General features: G+C 42.6%; 1 protein-coding gene across 1 annotated transcript in view; it reads right to left on the bottom strand.

Annotated features, from left to right (window-relative positions):
• Window positions 1–21,138, bottom strand: part of LOC126334598 (sialin-like) — a 109,493-nt gene extending 88,355 nt beyond the window's left edge. Inside the window, exon 1 of the mRNA XM_049996991.1 lies at window positions 20,967–21,138. Within this exon, the coding sequence (XP_049852948.1) occupies window positions 20,967–20,979 (13 nt within the window). The 5' untranslated portion in view covers window positions 20,980–21,138. The remainder of the gene's footprint in view (window positions 1–20,966) is intronic.
• Window positions 21,139–22,754: the final 1,616 nt, after the last annotated feature.

The raw sequence follows: 22,754 nt of genomic DNA, 5'->3' as shown, positions 1-22,754 counted from the left end.
GTGGCACGGGATACATGCGGACGTGCATTGTCCTGTTGGAACAGCAAGTTCCCTTGCCGGCCTAGGAATGGTAGAACGATGGGTTCGATGACGGTTTGGATGTACCGTGCACTATTCAGTGTCCCCTCGACGATCACCAGAGGTGTACGACCAGTGTAGGAGATCGCTCCCCACACCATGATGCCGGGTGTTGGCCCTGTGTGCCTCCGTCGTATGCAGTCCTGATTGTGGCGCTCACCTGCAAGGCGCCAAACACGCATACGACCATCATTGGCACCAAGGCAGAAGCGACTCTCATCGCTGAAGACGACACGTCTCCATTCGTCCCTCCAATCACGCCTGTCGCGACACCACTGGAGGCGGGCTGCACGATGTTGGGGCGTCAGCGGAAGACGGCCTAACGGTGTGCGGGACTGTAGCCCAGCTTCATGGAGACGGTTGCGAATGGTCCTCGCCGATACCCCAAGGAACAACAGTGTCCCTAATTTGCTGGGAAATAGCGGTGGGGTCCGCTACGGCACTGGTAGGATCCTACTGTCTTGGCGTGCATCCGTGCGTCGCTGCGGTCCGGTCCCAGGTCGACGGGCACGTGCACCTTCCGCCGACCACTGGCGACAACATCGATGTACTGTGGAGACCTCACGCCCCACGTGTTGAGCAATTCGGCGGTACGTCCACCCGGCCTCCCGCATGCCCACTATATGCCCTCGCTTAAAGTCCGTCAACTGCACATACGGTTCACGTCCACGCTGTTGCGGCATGCTACCAGTGTTAAAGACTGCGATGGAGCTCCGTATGCCACGGCAAACTGGCTGACACTGACGGCGGCGGTGCACAAATGCTGCGCAGCTAGCGCCATTCGACGGCCACGTTTATTCTCCGGTTAGGCGTTACACACGTTGGTACAACGCGTTTTCCGCACTATTCCGGGGATAAAACTATGTAGATGCTAACCGGGGACTCTACAACAGGCGCTTAGTAGTGTAGAGATCTGGCAAAAATTTTATGCCATAATTTCATTTTTTTGGATACACTGAAAAGATGATACGTCATCTTTCTTACCTGTTACTCCTGTTAGTCGTTTATTTCCACTCTGGTAGTCTGAATCTATGGATTTCGCTAGTAACTATAACAAGGCTGATCGTTCGCATACCAGTCAATCACATAAACAAACAACGATTGGTTTTCACGCGTTCGGGTTTATTCAGCTCAGCTCTTAGAGCCCTGTCCTCTGCGCGTTAAGTTCTTTATTTCTTGGTACGTGGGGATTCCCCTTGCGTACACTATGCACGCATTCAAAAATCAATTTATGATTCGTTCAGAAATCAACTCATAATGTGTTCAAAAATGTTTAGAAATCATCAGGGATGCGTTTCAAAATCATATGAACAATCAATAGACCAACGTAATGGTAGGCGCTTTGTAAAAGAAGATTTTTTCCCTTCAAGTACATGAATTTGGTGCCCCCTAAAATGCTTTAAACAGTGATTTTAACATGTGATTAAAAACACTTTTTATTTTAAATACGCCAATTCTGAGTAGTATTCGGATGGACAGACAGACAAACAAGAAAGCGTCCCCAAAAGTCTATTAACGGTTTTGTTGGGTCCCTAAGAAACTGATGTTTTATTGGTATGTTACACATTAAATATCACTAAACCTTTACTATCTTTGCTGATGAAAGACACCATTGTTTGTACATTCCTATGAACTGTATGATTAGGCAACTTTTCAATGTCTTGATTTATAAGGTTAATAAGAGAATTTTTGTCAGTGAACTTCAGCGTATCTTCCTTCCACCTTCCACAGATGATTAACTTCTTGCTCGTGCGTCTCATTCGACTTTCCAGCTTGCCGTTTAACATATGCCCTTTTTAAAAAAGTTTCGAAATTCCTTCACCAACGAAGGCGAAGTAAACAATCCAGAATTCGGGTCAAGAACAGCTGCCAACATGAGTAACTTAGAAGTAAATATCCTCGGAGTAGTGAAGCAATTTAACCCTAAAATGCGCGATTTTTTATTTCAAGCTGTAAAAATTACCACATTTAGTTTATAGTGCCTACATTACGAAAAAAGTATTGAAAAGCATTTTAATTAAATTAACAAAGCGTTATTGTAGACAATTGCCACAAACACAAAAACAGACCTAATTTCAAATCTATCGTAAAGACACTCGAATTAATTGTCTACACCATATCTACTTACGTTTTCAAAATAAAAAAGTAATTTTAAAACCCACACATCAGTGCAAAAACACCAAACAAAGTCTCTACTTTCCGCCAAAACACACAGCAGTACATCCACGCAGCTGATTGTCGAATTGGTTCAGTTCATCCTGCCATTTACGATCGCTATGAAGAACTACTAGCAGCTCCAGTAGTTTGTGTACACTGAACTACATAACGAATTTGTTACAAAATGTTGCTCAGTATAGGAAACATCGGAGAAATGAAGTCTGTAGCTGATCAGCTACACTATGTATTAAAGGGTTAAATCACGTAATAAAAGCAAGTCTTCTGGTCCAGACTGCATACCAATTAAGTTCGTTTTAGAGTATGCCGATGCAGTAGCTCCATACTCAACAATCATATACGACTGTTAACATAAGAAACATCCGCACCCAAAGACTGGAAAGTTGCATAGGTCACTCCAGTGTTCCTGAAAGGCAGTAGGAGTAATCCACTAAATTTCAGGTCCGTATCATTGATATAGATATGCAGCAGGATTTTTGAACATATATTGTGTTCGAACATTATGAATTACTTTTAAAAAATCGATTATGTTTTTCTAGATATCCAAAACGCTTTTGACACTGTACCACAAAAGCGGCTTGTAGTGAAATTTCGGGCTTATAGAAAATCGTCTCAGTTATATGTCTGGATTCGTGATTTCCTTTCAGAAAGGACACAGTTCATAGTAACTGGAGGAAAGTCGTCGAGTAAAATAGATGTGATTTCTGGTGTTCCCAAGGTAGTGTTATAGGCCTTCTGCTGCTCCTTACCTAAATAAACAATTTAGGAGATAATTTGAACAGCCATCTTAGGTTGTTTGTAGATGATGCTGTCGTTTATCGTCTAGTAAACTAATCAGAAGCCGGCCTGGGTGACGAGCGGTTCTATGCGCTACAGTCTGGAACCGTGCAACCGCTACCGTCGCAGGTTCGAATCCTGCTCGGGCATGGGTGTGTGTGATGTCCTTAGGTTAGTTAGGTTTAAGTAGTTCTAAGTTCTAGGGGACTGATGACCTCAGAAGTTAAGTCCCATAGTGCTCAGAGCCATTTGAACCATTTGAACTAATCAGAAGATCAAAACAAATTCAGCAAATCGATTTAGAAAAGATAGCTTAATTGTACAAAAATTGGCAATTGATCCTAAATAAGGAAAAGTGTGAGGTCATTCACATGAGTGCTAAGACGTATCCGTTAAACTTCTATTACATGATAAATCAGTCAAATCTAAAGGCCGAAACTTCAACCAGCTACTTAGAAACCACAATTTAAATTGGAAAAAACACATAGGGAATGTTGTGGGTAAGGCAAACCAAAGACTGCCTTCTGTTGGCAGAACACCTAAAAAATGTAACAGGTCTGCCAAAGAGACTGTATACACTGCGCTTGTCCGTCCTCTTTTGAAGTACTGCTGCGCGATATGGGTGGTGTGGGATCCTCACCAGACAAGATTGACGGAGTACATCGAAAAAGTTCAAAGAAGGGCAGCACGTTTTGCATGTCACTGAAATTATACAGGATTTGGGGTGAACATCACTAAAACAAAGGTGTTTTTCTTTGCGGCGGAACCTTCTCACAATATTTCAGTTACCAACTTTCTCCTCCGAATGCGAAAATATTTTGTTGAGGCCAAAGGGAAAAACGATCATCATTATGAAATAAAGGAAATCAGAGCTGGCACGGAAAGATATACACCACTGATCAAAAGTATGCGGACACCTGGCTGAAAATGACTTACACATAGCCCCCTCCATGGGTAATGCTGGAATTCACTATGGTGTTGGCTAACCCTTACCCTTCATGACAGCATCCATTCTCGCAGGCACACGTTTAATTAGGTGCTGGAAGGTTTCGTGGGGAATGGCAGTCCATTCTTCACGGAGTGCTGCACTAAGGAAAGGTATCGGTGTCAGTTGGTGAAGCCGGGCATGAAGTCAGCGTTCCAAAACATCCCAAATGTGTTCTATAGGATTCAGGTCAGGACTCTGTGCAGGCCATTCCATTACAGGGATGTTATTGTCGTGTAACCACTTCGCCACAGGCCGGTGCTCGATCGTGTTGAAAGATGCAATAGCCATCCCCGAATTGCTCTTCAACAGTGAGAAGCAAGAAGGTGCTTAAAACATCATTGTAGGCCTGTGTTGTGATAGTGCCACCCAAAACAACAAGGGGTGCAAGCCCCTCCTTGAAAAACACGACCGCACCTTAACACAAGCGCCCCCGAATTTTACTGTTGGCACTACACACGCTGGCAGATGATGTACCCACACCAGGCCATCGGATCGCCACTTTGTGTACCGTGATTCTTCACTCCATACAACGTTTTTCCACTGTTCAGCCGTCCGATGTTTACGCTCCTTACACCAAGCGAGGCGTCATTTGGCATTAACCGGTTTGATGTATGGCTTGTGAGCAGCCGCTCGACCATGATAACAAAGTTTTCTCACCTCCCGCATAACTGTCATAGTATTGTAGTGGATTCTGATGCAGTTTGGAATTCCTGTGTAGTGGTCTGGATAAATGTCTGCCTATTACACGTTACCACCCTATTCAACTGTCGGCGCTCTCTGTCAGTCAACAGAGGTCAGTCTGTACGTTTTTGTGCTGTACGTGTCCCTTCACGTTTCCACTTCACTATCACATAGTAAACAGTGGGCCTAGGGATGTTTAGGAGTGTGGAAATCTTGCGCACAGACGTATGACACAAGTGACACCCAATCACCCGACCACGTTCGATGTCCGTGGAGCGTCCCATTCTGCTCTCTCACGATGTCTAATGGCTGCTGAGGTCGATGATATGGAGTACCTGGCAGTACATGGCAGCATCATGCACCTAATATGATAAACGTATGTTTACTTTTGATCCCATAGTGTAGGTATTTGTTTTTCCGCGCATTATTCGAGCTTGTAATAATAAAGAACCCTCTGCCATCCAAGTAAGTGTGATTTGCAGAGTATACATGAAGATGTAGATGTAGATGAAATTCATTTGGAACACAATGACATCGGCTTTATATCCGGTGCAGAATACCACGACTGACTCTCAGTGATTTCAACCGGGGCAGCAGAGTACTTCCGGTATGAAATCTAGCACTTGTTTCAAATCGGAGAATCCCGGGCAAGTAGACGTGTAAAGCATTCAGTTCAGTTCAGAGAGGCCATAAAGACTGTCTATGCTCGGAATTAATTATATAAAACAAAATGTTATCTGTTATAATAATGAATAATTTATATTCTCTGATTAAAAGATTAACGTGAGATTTTCGTCCCCTCATTCCCCCTCCACTATAAATGATATTTGGTGGCATTTTTCATGACACACCCCTCGCCTCATTTTGAGCTCACGTAATTAATGGTTGCCCTCGTATTGGCTCGGAGGAGACGAGTATGCCGCTGACGTTATACAATGCGATCCTGCACTGAGCGCATCGTTTTTTTACGCAACGTATGCAGCACGGCCACGGAATCTCGCAAATACCTGCCTTGCGCGACTCTTTAAGTCTTTTTAATAGATCCCATTAGTGCCAAGATTTTGGAAGGAGGACTTAAGATTGCTGTAACTTCCTATATTCTTAATATTACGATGCCTATTTCTTCCGAAATATTTCCAAAATGTGTAGACAAGCAGTCATTTTGAAGGCCTCATCCTCTTGCTTGTCCTTCCGTTCGTACGTCTGTAGAGCTCTCTGTACTTGCTGAGATGAACATTTACTGCCCAGGAAGACAGTTTGCAGGTGGTCCACTTCCTTTTGCAGATTATCAGCATCCGACATGGTATGGGCTAGGTGAATTAAGATTTTTAGAACGCTCGTCGTTTTTGAACGATCTGATGGTGTTGCCGTGGGGAGTCCTTTGTCTACCCGGCTGGCCAATCCATTTACGGAAATTGTAAAACCAACAGCATATTGGCGATACGTTAACGACACTTTTATGGTTTGGTCTCATGGTTTGGACAATCTCCGAGAGTTCCTTCAACATGTGAACTCCAGACATAAAAAACATGAAAGATAGTTGCTTGCTGTTTTTAGACGTCTAGGTGCGACTTACGGGAGATGACATTGGGCATTCGGTGTTTCGAAAGCCGCCCACACATGTATCTATCTCCGAGCTACTACCACCATTCAGCATAACCGATGGGCATTCACTGAGCATATACCATCTCGGACGCCAATATCTGCAAACGGAACCGGACCACCTGTAAACTATATTCATGAATAATGAACATTCGTCACAGCCAGTACAAAAAGAGCTGCAGACGTACAAATGACAGAACAAGCAAGAGAATGAGGCCTTCAAAACGACCGCTTATATACCGTATACGCGAAATGTTTCAGCAAAAATAGCCAGAATATTAAGGAGACATAAAGTTAAAGCTGTCTTTTGGCCTCCTTCCAAAATCTCGGAGCTACTGGGATCTGCTAAAGAAGACTTGGAGCTGCGCAATGCAAATGTTTACAGATTCCGTACGAATGCGGTAGATCTTAGGGAAAGCGACGCGCACTATGCAGGATGGCATTGTAGAACATCGGTGTCATACTCGCCAACTCCAAGCCATAAATCCACCTTCACCCAACACTATATTTCCACTGGTCATTTGATGAAATACAGTGAAACAAAAGCTGTGGACCATACGTCAAGCTTATGGAACTCCATCACTAGCGAATCAGAGGAAATGCGACTATCTTGAGTCCCTTATCCATCGAGACGGCGGGTTCCAGTTAAACTCTGCATAGTATCGTGTCGTAGAAAAACTTCGAGCTTTGCGTAGCCTGCATCGTTGTACTATTTTAACATAAGGAGACAATCGATTTGATATCGACGAGGCGAGCTTTCAGCACCAAGGGCACGCAGCGCAGCGCATCGATTAGCGAACAGAAGCGCATGCGCTCAAGCAGCGCAGTGCCAACTGGATACATCACGCGTGTGCCGGCAGGGTCCAGACTGCGCCGAAATATTGTGGCAGAAAGTTGCAGACAGTTCAGAGATTTTATGGAGCTTTGCAACGAGATTTTTCCATGAAATTTCAGTCACCAATCTTCTCTGAATGCGAAACTGTTTTGCTGGCTCCTACCTGCATGGAGAGGAACGGTTACCGTATTGAAATAAGAAAAACCAGAGCTTACACGCATGGGGTTAGGTGTTCAATTCCCCTACATCTATTCGAGAGTGGAACTATGGTAAGAAACGGTTCTTTGAACCCTCTTCCAAACACTCAAGTGTGAATTGCAAAATACGATAATCATGTGGTTATGGATGTAGCTGAAACAAATATTGGTTTCAGTCAATGTATGGCGCATTGCTTTAGCATAACGTTCAAGAAACTACAGTTCAGAAAAATATTGCCTTCGGAAAGCCTATTTCCAAAAATTTGAAAAGTATGTATGTCGTGAAATTAGTTTCAGAATTTAATTTACACAAAATAAAATCGAAACGTGCACTCATAATCACCAATATTTCATCAAACACTAGTCTGCAAACTATGTCTGTACGAGCATGTAGATGAAAGGAATGCTGTTCCTTTTAGTCCTTCCATCTTGAGTACCAGCGTACTTTTTAGGATCTCTCTCTTTCAGTCTTGCCTTAGTCAACTTCCTGTGGTTTGCCAGCTCCACCTGGGGACTCGTTCCAGGCTACATTGTTTTTTGAAAGATAACTGGGAAATCTAGAAATTGGTGTACAAGGTGTATTCAGACAATAGTGAGGACTTCGTAGTTTTGTTTGTTGTATTAGTTAGATTCGCAGATTTTTGTTGTTGTCGTGTTGGTGAACGTGTCAGAAAAGTATTGAAATATATGAAGTGTGTCAACTCTTAAGTTGGCCGATAAGCTCCATAGTTCTGAATCGGCGGACGTCGGAAGACTGCAGCTGGTAGTCACCTGTTCTTTACTGCAGCCGACGTTACCCAACAGATAGTGCTGTCAGGTAGCTATTGTTGGCTGCAGCGTAACAGTGTTGTAATTCATTCCATAGTCTGTTAACACTGAGAAGTCGGCGTAAGTTGATTTCTGACAGTTGCAGTAGCTTCTCTGAATTTCCTTACCCTTCCATCTGGCAGCACTGGCGCCTTCCCGCTGGTAGCTTCCCTTCTCCGACCACTTCCCATTGTTGTGTGCTCCAGTATTAACGCGACTGCTCTCTTGTCGAGATATCTGCTGATTGCTCCGTTTGATATACCGCGCCTGTTCCCGTTACATTTCGACAGGTAATTTCTTTGATTACCAACATGACTTAGTAAGTAGTAGAAAGCTAATTTAGAATGCAAAATGCACTTACATTCTTTTAGTAGCGTTTAGTTGTCTGAGTATCAAGTATCAAATTGATACACCGCGCCCGATTGCGTTTTCTATAGGAATTTTAGGTGGGATATACTTCACGATGGCAAGCTACAGTAAGACATATAACCTCCTAGACCCAAATCATGTCGCATAAATCCAAAAGATGCTATTCCAAGAGGATGACAATAAATTTCAAGAGGATTTTGAAGACGAAGTGGACACAGATGATGATGACATAGTTGAAGTCCGGCCGTAAGATTCAGAAACAGAGGAAGAAGACAGTGAAGATGACGAGGATGTACTTGATGAAAACGGCCATAACTATATTAGAATGGACAAAGAGACAAAATGGAATAAAGTTCCACCATCGCACAGAGTACGATTCAGGGCCCACAATATTATTCGGAAGTTACCTGGACCTATAGGTGTGGCAAAAGCAGCGAGAACGTCTTTGGAATCCTGGAATTGCCTCATAGATGACGAAATTTTGCCTGTTATAGTTTTGTGTACAAATCAGTACATGGAGAGCGTCAAAGCTTCTTTACAGCGTGAGAGAGATTTAAAACAAATAGACATTACTGAATTGAAAGCCTTCATCGGTCTCTTATTTTTAGCTGGAGTAAACAAAAGTAAGGGACAGAGCTTAGAGGATCTGTGGGGAACTGATGGGGATGACATTGAGAAATTTCGCCTCGTAATCAACATAAAACGTTTCAAATTCATTTTGCAGTGTCTTAGATTTGACAAGCGCGCAACTCGCGAAGAAAGGAGACGATTAGACCAGATAACAGAGATTCGGGAAATGTTTTCTGTATTTGTACATAACTGGCAGAAATCCTAAACCCTCGGAGACAATGTTACAGTAGATGAGAACCTGGAAGGTGCAGCTTTCACCAATATATACCCAGCAAACCAAACAAATATGGGATTAAGATATATGCTCTTGTGGATTCCCAAGTATTTTACCTGTATAATTTGGGAATATACGCTGGGTTGCAACCAGAACGATTAAATCACGTAAGCAATAAACCTTCCAACGTTGTTCTGTGACTATGTGAACCTCTTTATCAGTCAGGTCGAAATGTAACCGCAGGCAACTGGTTTACTAGTACTGGCTTGATAGAAGAGTTACGAAGGTGAAATCTTTCTTTTGGTGGAGCTATGAAGAAAAACAGGCGTGAGATTCCTCCGGAGTTTTTGCTACCAATAAACGAAGAGCTGCCAACAGTTCACTTTTTGGCTTCAAGAAAGGATGTACTCTAGTTTCCTAAGTTTCTAAAATGGGGAAGTGTATGATCCCAGCATCAAGTTTGCATGACGATAGTTCAGTAGATGCTGACAATGGAGATCAATTAAAGCCATCGACTGTAACAATGTATAATAGCACCAAAGGTGGAGTCGGCACTACAGGTAAGTTGACCTCTTCGTACAACGTTGCAACAAACGTGCGCCATAGACCCACGGTTATATTTTTTGCAGTGATTAATATGAGTGGAATCAATGCACAAGTCATCTATTGTGCCAACCATGAGAATTGTATCAGAAGAAAAGGATTCCTGAAACAACTATCTCACGCATTAGTTCTACCTCACTTGGTTCGAAGAAGTTTGGACACCATAGAAGTTCACAGAGATCTTCAACTGAGGCTATAACATTATAGGCCAACGTGTGAAGGTGAAGCAGAAGACGAAAGCAGAAGAGGAGAAAAAAACAACTGTAAGCAAGAGGAAAGCGTGTAATACCTGCACAGTAAGAAAAAGAGATACAAAATATTGTTGTAAAATGTGTCAAAAACTAATCTGTTTGATGCACATTGAACTTTTTTTGTTCTGACTGGGGTAAAAATCCTCATATGTTACTACAGTCCAAAAGTGACGATAACGCAACTGAATAAGTAATGGTACCATTGTTATTGTGTTACAATGTCATCTTTGCCTTTCTGTAAAGATATTTGTCATTTATAATGAGATAATTAGTGAAATGTAATAAAGAAGCAAGTGAAAAAAAGGCGATGTTATCATTTGTTACCACAGTCCAACACTGACGAAAAGAAATCTGAATGAAAACTATTTCTATTGCTGTTGTGCTCTTTTGTCTTCTCTGTCTTTCTTTAAAGACTATTTAATTTATTGTGTGTTTTGTTCGTGAAATTTAATAAATAATCAGGTGAATAAGCGATATGATAAATTTGATACACCGTGCCCGATCTCGTTGCGAAAAACACCGCGCCCACAGAAGGCTAACCAATAATGTTACGCGATTTTGTAAACATCTTATGACATCGCCACAATGTTGCCTGAGCTCTATAGACTGTTTCCGCCTGCAGCCATTGGTGCTTCGCAGTTGAAAGTAGGCAACAGCGCTGCAAGCTGGCAGGGATCTTTTTAGACTGTCTCGATTGTAGTTCTGAATCTACCTCTACATCTACATGAATAGCGGTTCACAACCCCACAACAAGTTACGGCAGTCAACTCACCCCACAGCCGCCCCACACCGAACCCAGGGTTTTTGTGCGGTTCTGCCCCAGTGGAACCTCCCCCCCCCCCCACCTTCCCTCCCCCCCCCCCCCCCCGCCCCCCTCCGGGAACGTCACACACCAGACGAGTGTAAACCCAAGTGTTTGCGTGGTAATTTTAGTGTATGCGTACGTGGAAACACCAATCGTCGACAGTGTAACTGAGGTGGAATAAGAGGAATCAGCCCGCATTCGCCGAGGCAGATGGAAAGCAGCCTTAAAAACCGTCCACAGACGGGCCAGCACACCGAACCTCGACACTAATCCGCCGGGCGGATCCGTGCCGGGGGCCGGCACGCTTTACTGCCCGGAAAGCAGTACGTTAGACCGCGCCCTTAACCGGGTGGGCTTGCGTACTTTACATTTGTCTCAGGTGTAGAAGTATCTATTCTCTGGACCTGCTGACATATAAGGTATCTGTTGAATGGTTAACTGACATAACCCGGGAGCATAGAATAAGGAAAATTGTAAATTTCTGACGGGACATAGTAACGGAAATAAGAATAATATAGTGTAACTGTGAAATGGGTTCAGTAAACCAAAACTATATGCTATAGAATTAGGAAACAAAAAAGATCCATATTGGTCAGATCATATGAGCAAAAATATTAGTGAGTGAATACAGTGTGCAATTATACAGGGTGAACATTAATAAAACCGACGAAATACAGGGACGTATTCGTGACTGGAAATGGAGGAAAAGAAGTCCTGTGAACATGTGTACGGAAATGGACGGTGTGTGTGCGACGACAACAAATCGTCCCAGAAAACAGTTCAGAACTGTATCGCATCCACCTCAAAACATGCGTTCAAAGTGGCCTCCAAGGGATGCAATGTCAAGTGGGGTACACATAATCGTACTTTGGCTTACATCATGTTGGCGGGCCACCTGCCTGGAGCTTGATCGTCTCAGTACCTTCTAGAACCCGGTCCTCCAAATCTGGTGGACGCACAGTCCGCAGCCTCCCTGCTCGTTCGTTTGTCTGTAAGGACCCGTGATGACACAAACGCTAGAAATGGGCTTTAAATGTTGCCTGGTGGGGTTGGTGTCCATGAGGGTACTTGTCTAGGTGCTGTTTCTCGACCGTTTCCATCTGATTGCCTGTATACAAACACCATCTCGGTTTGCTCTCCATAAGAATACCGGACGATTCTGCTGCCTGCAGTTAGCTGCGTCAGTTACATAGCCTGAAACACACGACACATCGTCGAGGAAGTGTCATTCGTCAGCGTCATCTACCGTGTCAACGATGCATTTCGGAATATATCTTCGTAGGACCTTTTTTCTCTATTCTCAGACAGTAAACCGCCCCTGCAGTTTGTCGGTTATATTAATGTTCACCGTGTATATGTAAATCTCTGCAGAGAATGATCAAAGGCAAACTTTGGGACGAAATTATTGGAAGAACGGAGGAATGTTGGCCGAGCGGTTCTAGGCGCTACAGTCTGGAACCGCGCGACCCCTACGGTCGCAGGTTCGAATCCTGCCTCGGGCATGGATGTGTGTGATGTCCTTAGGTTAGTTACGTTTAAGTAGTTCTAAGTTCTATGGGACTGATGACCTCAAATGTTAAGTCCCATAGTTCTCAGAGCCATTTGAACCATTTGAGGAGCGTTGCGCCGCAGAGTGTATAGCTTAATTTTTTTAAGTTCTACCAAACAAGCTCAGAGCGGAGGAAGCCAGCTCGGGGTCAGTGTGGCACTTGGAATGTCCACACGGCGTACTGTCCATGTAGCGGAAGACAGGGCACCAGGTGAGCATTGCCACACAGTCCCCTCAACGAGAATAGCAAAAGCGTAAACGCCACAATACGACGTAGCAGGACAGTATGAAGTAGCACTCTCTAACTTCAAGCGCCAGAGCGCCATTGCTATAGTCAAACGTTGCTGAAAGTCCCGAGTTCGGCGAGCCAGAATAATTATTGAACCACCACACGCAGAGGCAAGTAACACTGACGACACCAATAATCGCGGGCCGTCGACCCCCGGTAGCCGTGTGGTCAGTGCGACAGAATGTCAGTCCTAAGGGCCCGGGTTCGATTTCCGGCTGGGTCGGAGATTTTCTCTCCTCAGGGACTGAGTATTGTGTAGTCCTAATTATCATTATTTCATCCCCATCGACGCGCAAGTCGCCGAAGTGGCGTCAGATCGAAAGACTTGCACCCAGCGAAAGGTCTACAGACGGGAGGCCCTAGTTACACGACATTTATTTATATTATCGAGGGCCAGTTCGATCATGCACCCCCAGCCACCGGGTCATGGGCGTGGGCTCGGCTCTTCAAATGACAGAGCTTTCGGAGGTCAAAGAAACATCTGGTCGTGCCACCATTCTGTACGTGTTGCCAGAAGAGATAGAATGATGATCTATTGAGTTTGAGTGAAACCACGACAAGCTGACTGTTGATGGTCCGCCTGTCATTCGCTTGCTGACTTCAACATTGAGATGCAGCCAACTTGATGAAAACCATAGCCATGGTCTGAAGTTGCTGCCTGCTGGGACATCGCAGATGAGGGGAAGACTGGCATTCTGCCAGCACCCCTCCCACTGACGGTCAGCCGCGGATGATCGGCAAGCTGTCATCCGCACACTGTCCAGGTGTTGCGCATTTGCACAGCCACCTGGCCAACTCGTGAACATCTACTGCAGTCTTGGTCAAACCATGGTCCTCACAACAACCGACGTACTCACAACAACCGACGTCCTGTACCACATAGTCGACTATCCTCGCCTGAGAGCATGACGTGATGCCTGTGAGGGCGCTGAGGTGTAATGGCCGCACTGTACCGCAGAAACAGGGACGGCCGGCGTTCAGCTGTCCCCACACTGCCGCCTCCACAACACGGCTGCCGCTCATTGACCTGCAGCTCCGATGTCACAGCTCGCTGACGGGGCTCAGAAGCAACTCCTTGCACCTCGCGCTGATGCCCGACATCAGTCTGACATACTGAGACAACCTTATAACCCTGTTGCTTATATAGGCAAACACACGCTATTACAGATACCCCTGTGTCACTAATGCATCTGTGCGTAGTGTGGGCCACTCTTCCACACTCCATGCTCAGTCAGACACACTGACACAACCTCATAGCCCTGTTACTTATCAAGGCAAACACACGTTATCACAGATACCCCTGTGTCACTCATGTATCTGTGCATAGTGTGGACCACCCTTCCACACTCCATGCTCGGCCTCCTGCACATAAAGTAACTCCAACTCCCTCAGTCGCAACATATGTCTGCAATGACGGCTTGGCTTACCGCTGTAAAACCTACATCACTATTGTTTGACTATTGTGTGTTAGAGCTTATGCAGTTACACAGGCAGTTAATTCCTATATTAGCGCCGATAATATGAAATACACTTCGACATAATCATCAGTCCCAAGAACAAATGGCTACCGAAGTTCAGGACGCGATTAAAAACTGATTATTATAATGCTATTATCACAGTGTGAGGGAAACCGACTCTAGAATAAAATAGATACGAAGGAGTTCTATTACGGTACGTTGTCTCAGTTGCTAATTCAAGATCTCACAGTTAATTCACTGACAAATGACAGCCTGACAAACATCTGGATGTTATGGTTGGCAGGCTATAAACAAGGTGCGCGCTGGTGGGACTTTATGTCCTTGTGCAGATGTTGCATAACGTTTCACTGTCTATCTTTCTCTGTATCCTCGAGGACCTCATCACCATTGGTCTATAGAACTAACAGTGTGTTAATTTAATCTCCCTTGCTTGACGTTTAAGGGAACGAATCAGCTCTCTTCTATAAACAGTTTGGAGAAGCTGGAACGGGCTAACTGCTGTTTAGCTGAGGGAGGTGGCACGTGCTTTGAAATTTAAATAATTTAAAATACTCTAAAACAGCTAAACTCTTTAAATTAGTTGATAAAGGAAACTGAGGGAAACTAACAACTTGAGCATTGTTTTTATGGGTTCAGCAAGATACCGAAACGGCCTAAGAGCTAAATTTAAAGTCTGAATGAGCAATTAATTCGTCATAGACACAAAAGGTTATATGCAGAGTGGGAAAGTTTAGCTTGAGTAAAGTACTGCATTAAACTCAGATGTGGACGGATAAGGACCCCTTGTCGTTGAAAAACGTTGCCGGGAAGAAGAAAAGGGTTGCAGTATAGGGTAAAATTACTGATTACAGTTTAAAATTGTGCGAGTTAAAGCAAAAATTACTGAAATCGCCAAAAAGAAGTAGCCTTAATAGAACGCCTATGGAGGGTGGTGTACCACTCGCAATGAGCTCGTTATGTTAGTTGGTTGTGTGAATCTGCGGCACTTCCCTATTGTGCGGCAGCGCACTGCACGACAAGCGGACCACCGGATTGTACGCGATGGTACCGAAATGTTCTGGTAACGTTGACGTTGGGTTAGCAGCGGCCAAAGTAGACATCAGTTTTATACCTCTTGGAGCACGGCTTGGTGACCAGTATTTGAAAGACGGGTTAAATGCACTGGTGTGTCTACATTGTTAAAGGGCGCTCTGACCACTGGACAGGAAATCTTTCGAAATTTTGGTGAATTTAAGAACTGCTCTCGGAAGGTCGTAAGGCACCTGATGATCCTTCGTTACTTAACCATAGATTGCACTTAGGCTGCTAGGAATTAAAGTTGTGATTGTGTATTACTGTGGCCTTCTTCAAGAGCATGCTCAGCAAATGAGAACTCCTGTCCTGTTACTGAGTTCAGCTCAATTTCACCCGTTAACTTTTCCTCAACTGTGACTGATAATGACGCTTTCTAAGAACGCCAGTTTAACAGAAGTAGCAATAAAAGTTCTCCATATAAATCTTTCTGGCTCAAAGAACATTCCCGAACCATAGAGAACGAAGCTTTTGGCAAGTTAGCGAAGGGTAGAATCACGGAAGGAATACCTCTCTTGTATGTCTATCTCGGCCTCACGCTTTGTAACTACTCTAACCTAAAAGATATTTGCTGAATGGTATCGATCCTGGAAAACCTCTCAGATGACGAGAGCACAAAATTTTCAAAGATTCAACCACTCATTCCTAAGATAACATGGAATTCAAGGTTAAAATTTTCACAGTTTCATACAACAGCAAGTTTAAACCTCATTATTTTTCGAAGCCTATCTTTCGCGACTGGCAGTCAAACTCCCCACTGTTTTGTTTTGTTTTGTTTTAGGGCGCAAAAACAACTGGGGTCATACGCGTCCAAGTCAAAACTATAGAATACGAACACAGAGAGGAGGGCAACAACTATACGTCAGTCCCAATGACAGAACAGGAGACAGCTAAAAACAGGCACGTAGAGAAAGGGCTAAAAAAACATATAAAAATGGAGGTCCAAAACTAAAAATTAAATGGCCTTCACCACATTTATTCGGCTGATAAAAAGTAAATCGCGGTCGACAACCCCCGCGTCATTCGCTAAAACGGCTGATAAATCAGACGGCAAACCCAAAGTGGAACTTAAATTGTTAAAAAAGGGGTATTCCAACAAGAAGTGGTGAACAGTTAAAATTTGGGCGCAATGCGTACAAAGTGACCGGGTAGTGCCACTGAGCAAATGACGATGGCTAGAAGGGCAGTGCCCAAAACGGAGTATCACGGACCCTGTCTTGACAGCCAGAAATATGTGTCTACATGGCAAAATATTTTTCAAGAGACAGGCACTGATCTCTAAATTCCAAGTTGTGAAGACTTCGACCCACAGAAAATGCATTACGTGATTGACTCCGCACGTCTGTACCAGCAGCTGATGCCGAAGGACGAAATCGCCTGCACTCACTTTTATAATTGGTTATTTGTCCACACTGTTAATCCCTAGACCTATTATTTTTTACCTCCAATGATGGACACCATAAAATTTACCATTAGGGAAATACGATTGCCAGTTATTAAAATCATCAGCATTAAACTGTTATAACACACAAAAAAAGAAAAATTAATAATAACAATATTTACGTATTTCTTTCATTTGGAGCGATAATAGGTAATTAACAAAGAGTAAGATGAATCAGAAACTAAAATGTAATCATAACAAATGAATACGTAATTTGTAAAGGTATTAAATAACAATGTGATTTGTTAAATAGTTAGACAGCTAGAAGATAATATTTCCTAAAAGGTGGCCAAGACGATGACTAACCTTGGCTACGAAAGACACTGGACCATACACGATTAGACTTTTGTATTAGAGAGATGAATAAAATCCAAAGTTGAAACAATCAAAACACACTAAATGGCCGTTAGCATTAATGATAGCACTCTCCCCTGTGCTAAAATGTCAAAATGATAAATATTTGTCTGTACTGAGAGAACCAAAATATGAACTGAACTCAGTAGTGGAATTTATGAAAGCTTTAATTTCAAATGATGAATTTTATACGTTTGTTTCTCAGTTAATAATGACATCTGTAAGTTATTTGGATGCTTTTTATAACCGTGTATAAAAAGATGTAACCGTATACGTGGCTGGAAATTGGATACATATTTACAGGAAACTGTTTTGTCTCAAAATTGTCAACGATATAACAAATATTTACTGCCTTAGTTGTTAATGATCTCAGAGAAATACAAATCAGAGTAATATCCGTAAGGGAGTGTTGTATTCATGCGTTTGTCGCCTAAGCAGCTTTTAAGACCGATGGGGAATAACACTCAGCCCATTATTATTGTTCCCGTTCTTTACTGAAGCAGCGCTGGGTTAACACGGTACTTCTGGTACCAATATTTGTACAACGATGAATACTATTCGAAGTTCACGCCTTTCTACTGCACGAAATTCATACAATAAATTGTCAAAGAACAAACAAATAAATCAATGTGTAGTGCCAAGTACATGTAATAAAACAGCACGTTTCAGCATGATGAAATTCTGGTATCTTCAGTCTTCCTATGCAAATTTTCAGTTGCAGAATGAGCATAATACGACTTAACTGCTAGGGACAGCAGCAAATCGAATACATCATCACACGTTTTTCACTGTCAATATCCCTCCGTTGAACACAATAAGTACAAAAGGTCTCTTTGATTAGTGAGTCACACTGTCAGGTAAACAATACACCTGTTCGTGGGATCATGAGATTTTTTTGTGCAGCATTACGTCTTCTATCATTATTCACTCTTATAATTGCATCTCTTTGAAAATACACGACCATCAGGGATGCCAACACTGAGTGTCCATTTATTGTGAGTACGCCACAAGTACAGCTTATCTAACATACGTACTACATACAATCCCTGTTACATAATTATACAAGATGTTACAACTCTGCGCTCCAGAGGAGACGTATTAACTAAACTATGTATGCGCACTCCATTGTCACAGATGTTTATTGTGATGCAAGGAAATATCATAAAAAGCTAATTCGTGTTCGCCGGAATAATTGAATTGTTTCTATAAAAACTGCCACAAATATTTTGTTTGGTTACTGTTCTCTTACGGGATAATTCACATTTCTGTTTACCTTAGTGTACCGGTACTTGGTAAGTTCGTGCACTATAGGCCTCTCTCTGTTATATCCTATTGATATTTTGCATTTCAGATTACTTCCATTTCATCTAGAAAAATTATTCGTAGTCATATGCAATAACAAGCGGAAACGATTTATACTATGTCTGTGCTATTTGCAGCTTGGACGTCGCCAGTATTTTTTCACGTTGAACTGGACATGCACCGTAATGAATAAAAAAGCTTTTCTCTCAACAATATTTACAGACAAATGCCAACGGAATTAATTCCAGTTGTTAGAATTAAGAAGTATGATCAAGGTATGATTTAATCATAAGGTGAAAATTCAACTAGAAACGTTTACTTCTCATCCATACAATGGTTTCCATGACTCATTATACATAACTAACCGTTTTTAAAAATTTTCAGTGGCACAAAATGAAGTTTTGGTTGAAAACAGTATCACCTCTATGGGCAAATGAAAAAAAGAGTATGCCAACAATTGAACGTATTTCGTGTTTATTTCACTATGATCTTATTGACATGTTAACTTCAGTAAACAGCGCAAACGTATGTTGTTATTACTGACGCCTGAGAGTATCATCACTGATGGGAATTCCAATGGCAGTATTGCCCCAGCAGAAAACCGATTTTGCTTAAAATTATGCTGATTCACAATAATTGTGTGAAATGTAATCACGAGTTTAATCTCAGACCACTGACAAATATAACGATGCATGAAGTATGAGAAAGTATTTTTTTTGTTAAATTACTCATTTTACTGCACATTTCTTTCACGAATACCTTTCAGAAATAAGACATTCAGGATTGAAATGGTATGTTTTTCTTTTCTAACAGCATTAAACCTCCCACTCAAATATGAATAGACATGTATATCTGTCATTAAACGTCACGGGTACCCCTCGAAATACACGAACTTATCAATGAAAGAATGAAAGAAGACAATTCTGGAATGTAGAGATCAGATGAAAAGCTAGCAGCGCAGTTATTTTAGTAAATTCAACAAGAGGGACAAGAAACAAAGTCACAGTGAATGGGAGTGACATCTAAACAGGTTGTACAAGAGAAAGTCGTAGAAAAAACTGATGCTATTTGTCAGAAGAAAGAGTAGATGGATGACAGACACTTAAAAATATGTGTCCTGTACAAAAGATATTGTGCATTTTCACATAGTAGGACTAAACGGCTGAACTGGAGGGGATGTATGCTCGAGCAATAGGGTCAGAGTGTGGTGGAACAAAGAATCATTTCCCTATGAAAGAAACAGCAGTAATTATGAAACATCTTAAAAGATACTAAAATCAAAGGGAAGACTGAAAGCCAGACGGCTGATGTCAAAATCTAGAAGGTAGGAGAGTTATAATCAAACATCCAACAAAATATCGTCTGTACGCTGCTAAACAAGGCAAGAGCAGTTTTACGTCAGAACTGCCAGCTAACCGTGACCACATCGGTTGGCCGCTAGACGGCTGGAAAACCATGGCCTCGTCAGATTAATCCCGATTTTAGATGGTAAGAGCTAACGGTATGGTTCGGGTGTGGCGCAGACTCCAAGTTGTCAACAAGGCACTGTGCAATCTGGTGGCCGCTCCATAATGGTGCGGGCTGTGTTTACATGGAATGGACTGGGACCTATGGTCCAACTGAACCGATCATTGACTGCAAATGGCTATTTTCGCCTGCTTCGGGACCATTTACAGTCGTTCATGGCCTTCATGTTCCCACACAACGAAGGAATTTTTATAGATGACAATGCGCCACAATTGTTCGCGATTGGTTTGAAGAACATTCTGGACAGACCCCTCGAGCGAATGATTTGTCACCCATGCAGCCCATCCTGAATCCCATCGAGTATTTATGGGAGGTAATCTAGAGGCTAGTTTGTGCGCAAAATCTGCACCGGCAACACTTTCGGAATTATTAACGGCTATAAAGGCAGTACGGCTCAATATTTCTGCAGGGAACTCCCAACGACTTGTTGAGTCCATAAAAGACTTTCATCATTGCAGTGTTTGTTACTGTAACAGGTATGCAGAGACGAACGGTGAAGGACAGGTTGAAACACATGGATGACTCGTGATAAAACGGGAAATATTATATAAAAAATATACTGTACCATGAGACAAAATGCTATGTAAACATAAGGGACCAATGGAAATTATTTGTTAGGTATATATCGTCCCCTTAAGATCAATCTGCAAAACGAGTTATGATGTAGCCAACTGAAATCTTTATTTTCCCTTTTACTGCTCTACCCGTTTGACGAAGTCTTCATTGCGACCAGCTCCACTTAGATTACAGCCTTACTACTCTTGTTTTGCTGCAACTGGGCGGACAGTTCCTTCTTGCAGATTCCAGAGGAAAGAATCTTATTTTAGGTTCCACAGTCGATAAACCTCACAAATTTAGCGATGTGGATGAGTTATAACCTAACAGTCTTTAAACTATTCCATTACAGGAAGAAAGCGAAGAGGAATCCGACTGACGATCGTACCTTCGGACGCCATGGTGCGATGAGCCTCTCAGCTTGCAAGATGAACTGAACAGTGGGGAGCCAGAACTGAAGACGAACATCCAGTGGCAAAGCAAAGTGGCACGCTCGTGTCTAATCTCTAGAAATGATTTGCAAGGGTCTGTTCTCTTCCGTTGAACATTATTCCTTAAGTAGTCGCCATAAATAACCGGGATCACAGCCCGTCAGCCACGGCCTAGACAGATATGCACAAACGCGGGCGGCTTCGCACCCTTCTCTAGTGATGAAAAGCCTTGCCAAGTGGAGTACTGCCTAAGACATTGGGCTCTCTTTGGGAGTAGCAGGTGTCAAACCCAGTCAAGTCATCCTTATTTATCTTTTCTGCGGTTTCACTAAAAGGCTTTGCAGGAATGGCAGGCTCGTTCAGCCGCTTTTCCCACCTGCATGAAAATTGGATTGCACCCCTTTCCCGATGTCGCCGGGAAGCTAAAAGTTCAATCTCCCTTCTTCCAATGGCCTTAGGGTTAATTTGCAGCATCTGCTGAATGTAGACTACGTAAATTATTCGAACAACACCGAGGACTACACTGCCCGATTTACTGTCAATTCGGTAAACACCAAAAGGAACAGAAAACTGCCGTTTGCTGTACCAACAAAACGTAAGAAATCTGATCAAAATAAGTATGATGAGAACATTCTGTACAAAGTAACTGGTATGTTCAAAAAACAATCAGCAACAGGACTAAAATTCCAGTACCTCTGTAAAGCTTCCTGGATGACACGATGTACACAAAGTAAGTCAAGAAGAAACTGAAGGCATGGAACACCTACGAAAAAAATTTATTGATTTTTTTTCATTCCTCGAATCACTATTCGGGAGTGGAATTGATTATTTCGATACATGAGTAAATGAGGCAGGTGATATAAATAGACTTACTCCTGATGTTGCTATTCAACATGATTAATGTGAAAGCACACGCGAAAAATTAAGACACCGACATGTAAAGTAAAAATAAACAGCTGAAGTTTCCTCAAATTGTCTGTCAAATTTTCTCTCGGCCTTGCTGGTTCCAATCTTCGAATATACTCGTGTAAAAACATCATAAACAGAACGAATATTAGCAGAAGCATAAACAGCACAGAAGGCTTTAGTTTCCATTGCGTTATATAAATCTTCCGATGTCTCCAAGTGTCTTTCAGGTGTACAACTTTCTTTCACGACTCTTAAACCAGTTCCTTGCAATGATTAAATTATTCTTTGTGCAAAATTCTACCAGGCGGTTTCCTCTTCCACACTTTTCCCCAGTCCAAGTTCTCTTACTATTTCTTCCCCTCGACATTTTCCTGCTACTGTATTCTATTCATCCAGCGCACTTAAATTTTCGCCTCCCTTCGCTGTCTCAGTCATTTCTTTTATCTCATCATACATCCTTTCAGTCTCCTTATTGTCAACGGATTTAGAAGGCATCTAAATTTGCATTAATGTGGTGGGAATTGGCATTTGTCTATCTTGGCTACGGTAATGAGCTCATTACACTGCTCTCCCGAACTCCTGTTTTCTTATTCGTTATTAGATATTCTCCTGCATTTATTTTACTGGAAATTCTTCCAGTCCATCTGTTTCATGAATCAGCAAACCAGTGTTATTAATAGTATTAGCTGAAAAAGATCTTGGTTGCAGTTTTATTTTTTTATTTATCAACTACGCGTTTCGCCTTACTTAGGCATCTTCAGGCTGATCTCGAACTCACATCCCGCTCCACCACACCACACAGCTTGTTCCAACGAAACCGGAATAAATAATGGCTA

Source organism: Schistocerca gregaria, chromosome 2 (assembly GCF_023897955.1).
Source record: "Schistocerca gregaria isolate iqSchGreg1 chromosome 2, iqSchGreg1.2, whole genome shotgun sequence".
NCBI lineage: Eukaryota > Metazoa > Arthropoda > Insecta > Orthoptera > Acrididae > Schistocerca > Schistocerca gregaria.
The sequence above is the reverse complement of the archived record's forward strand: the minus strand, read 5'-3'. Positions and strand labels throughout refer to the sequence as shown.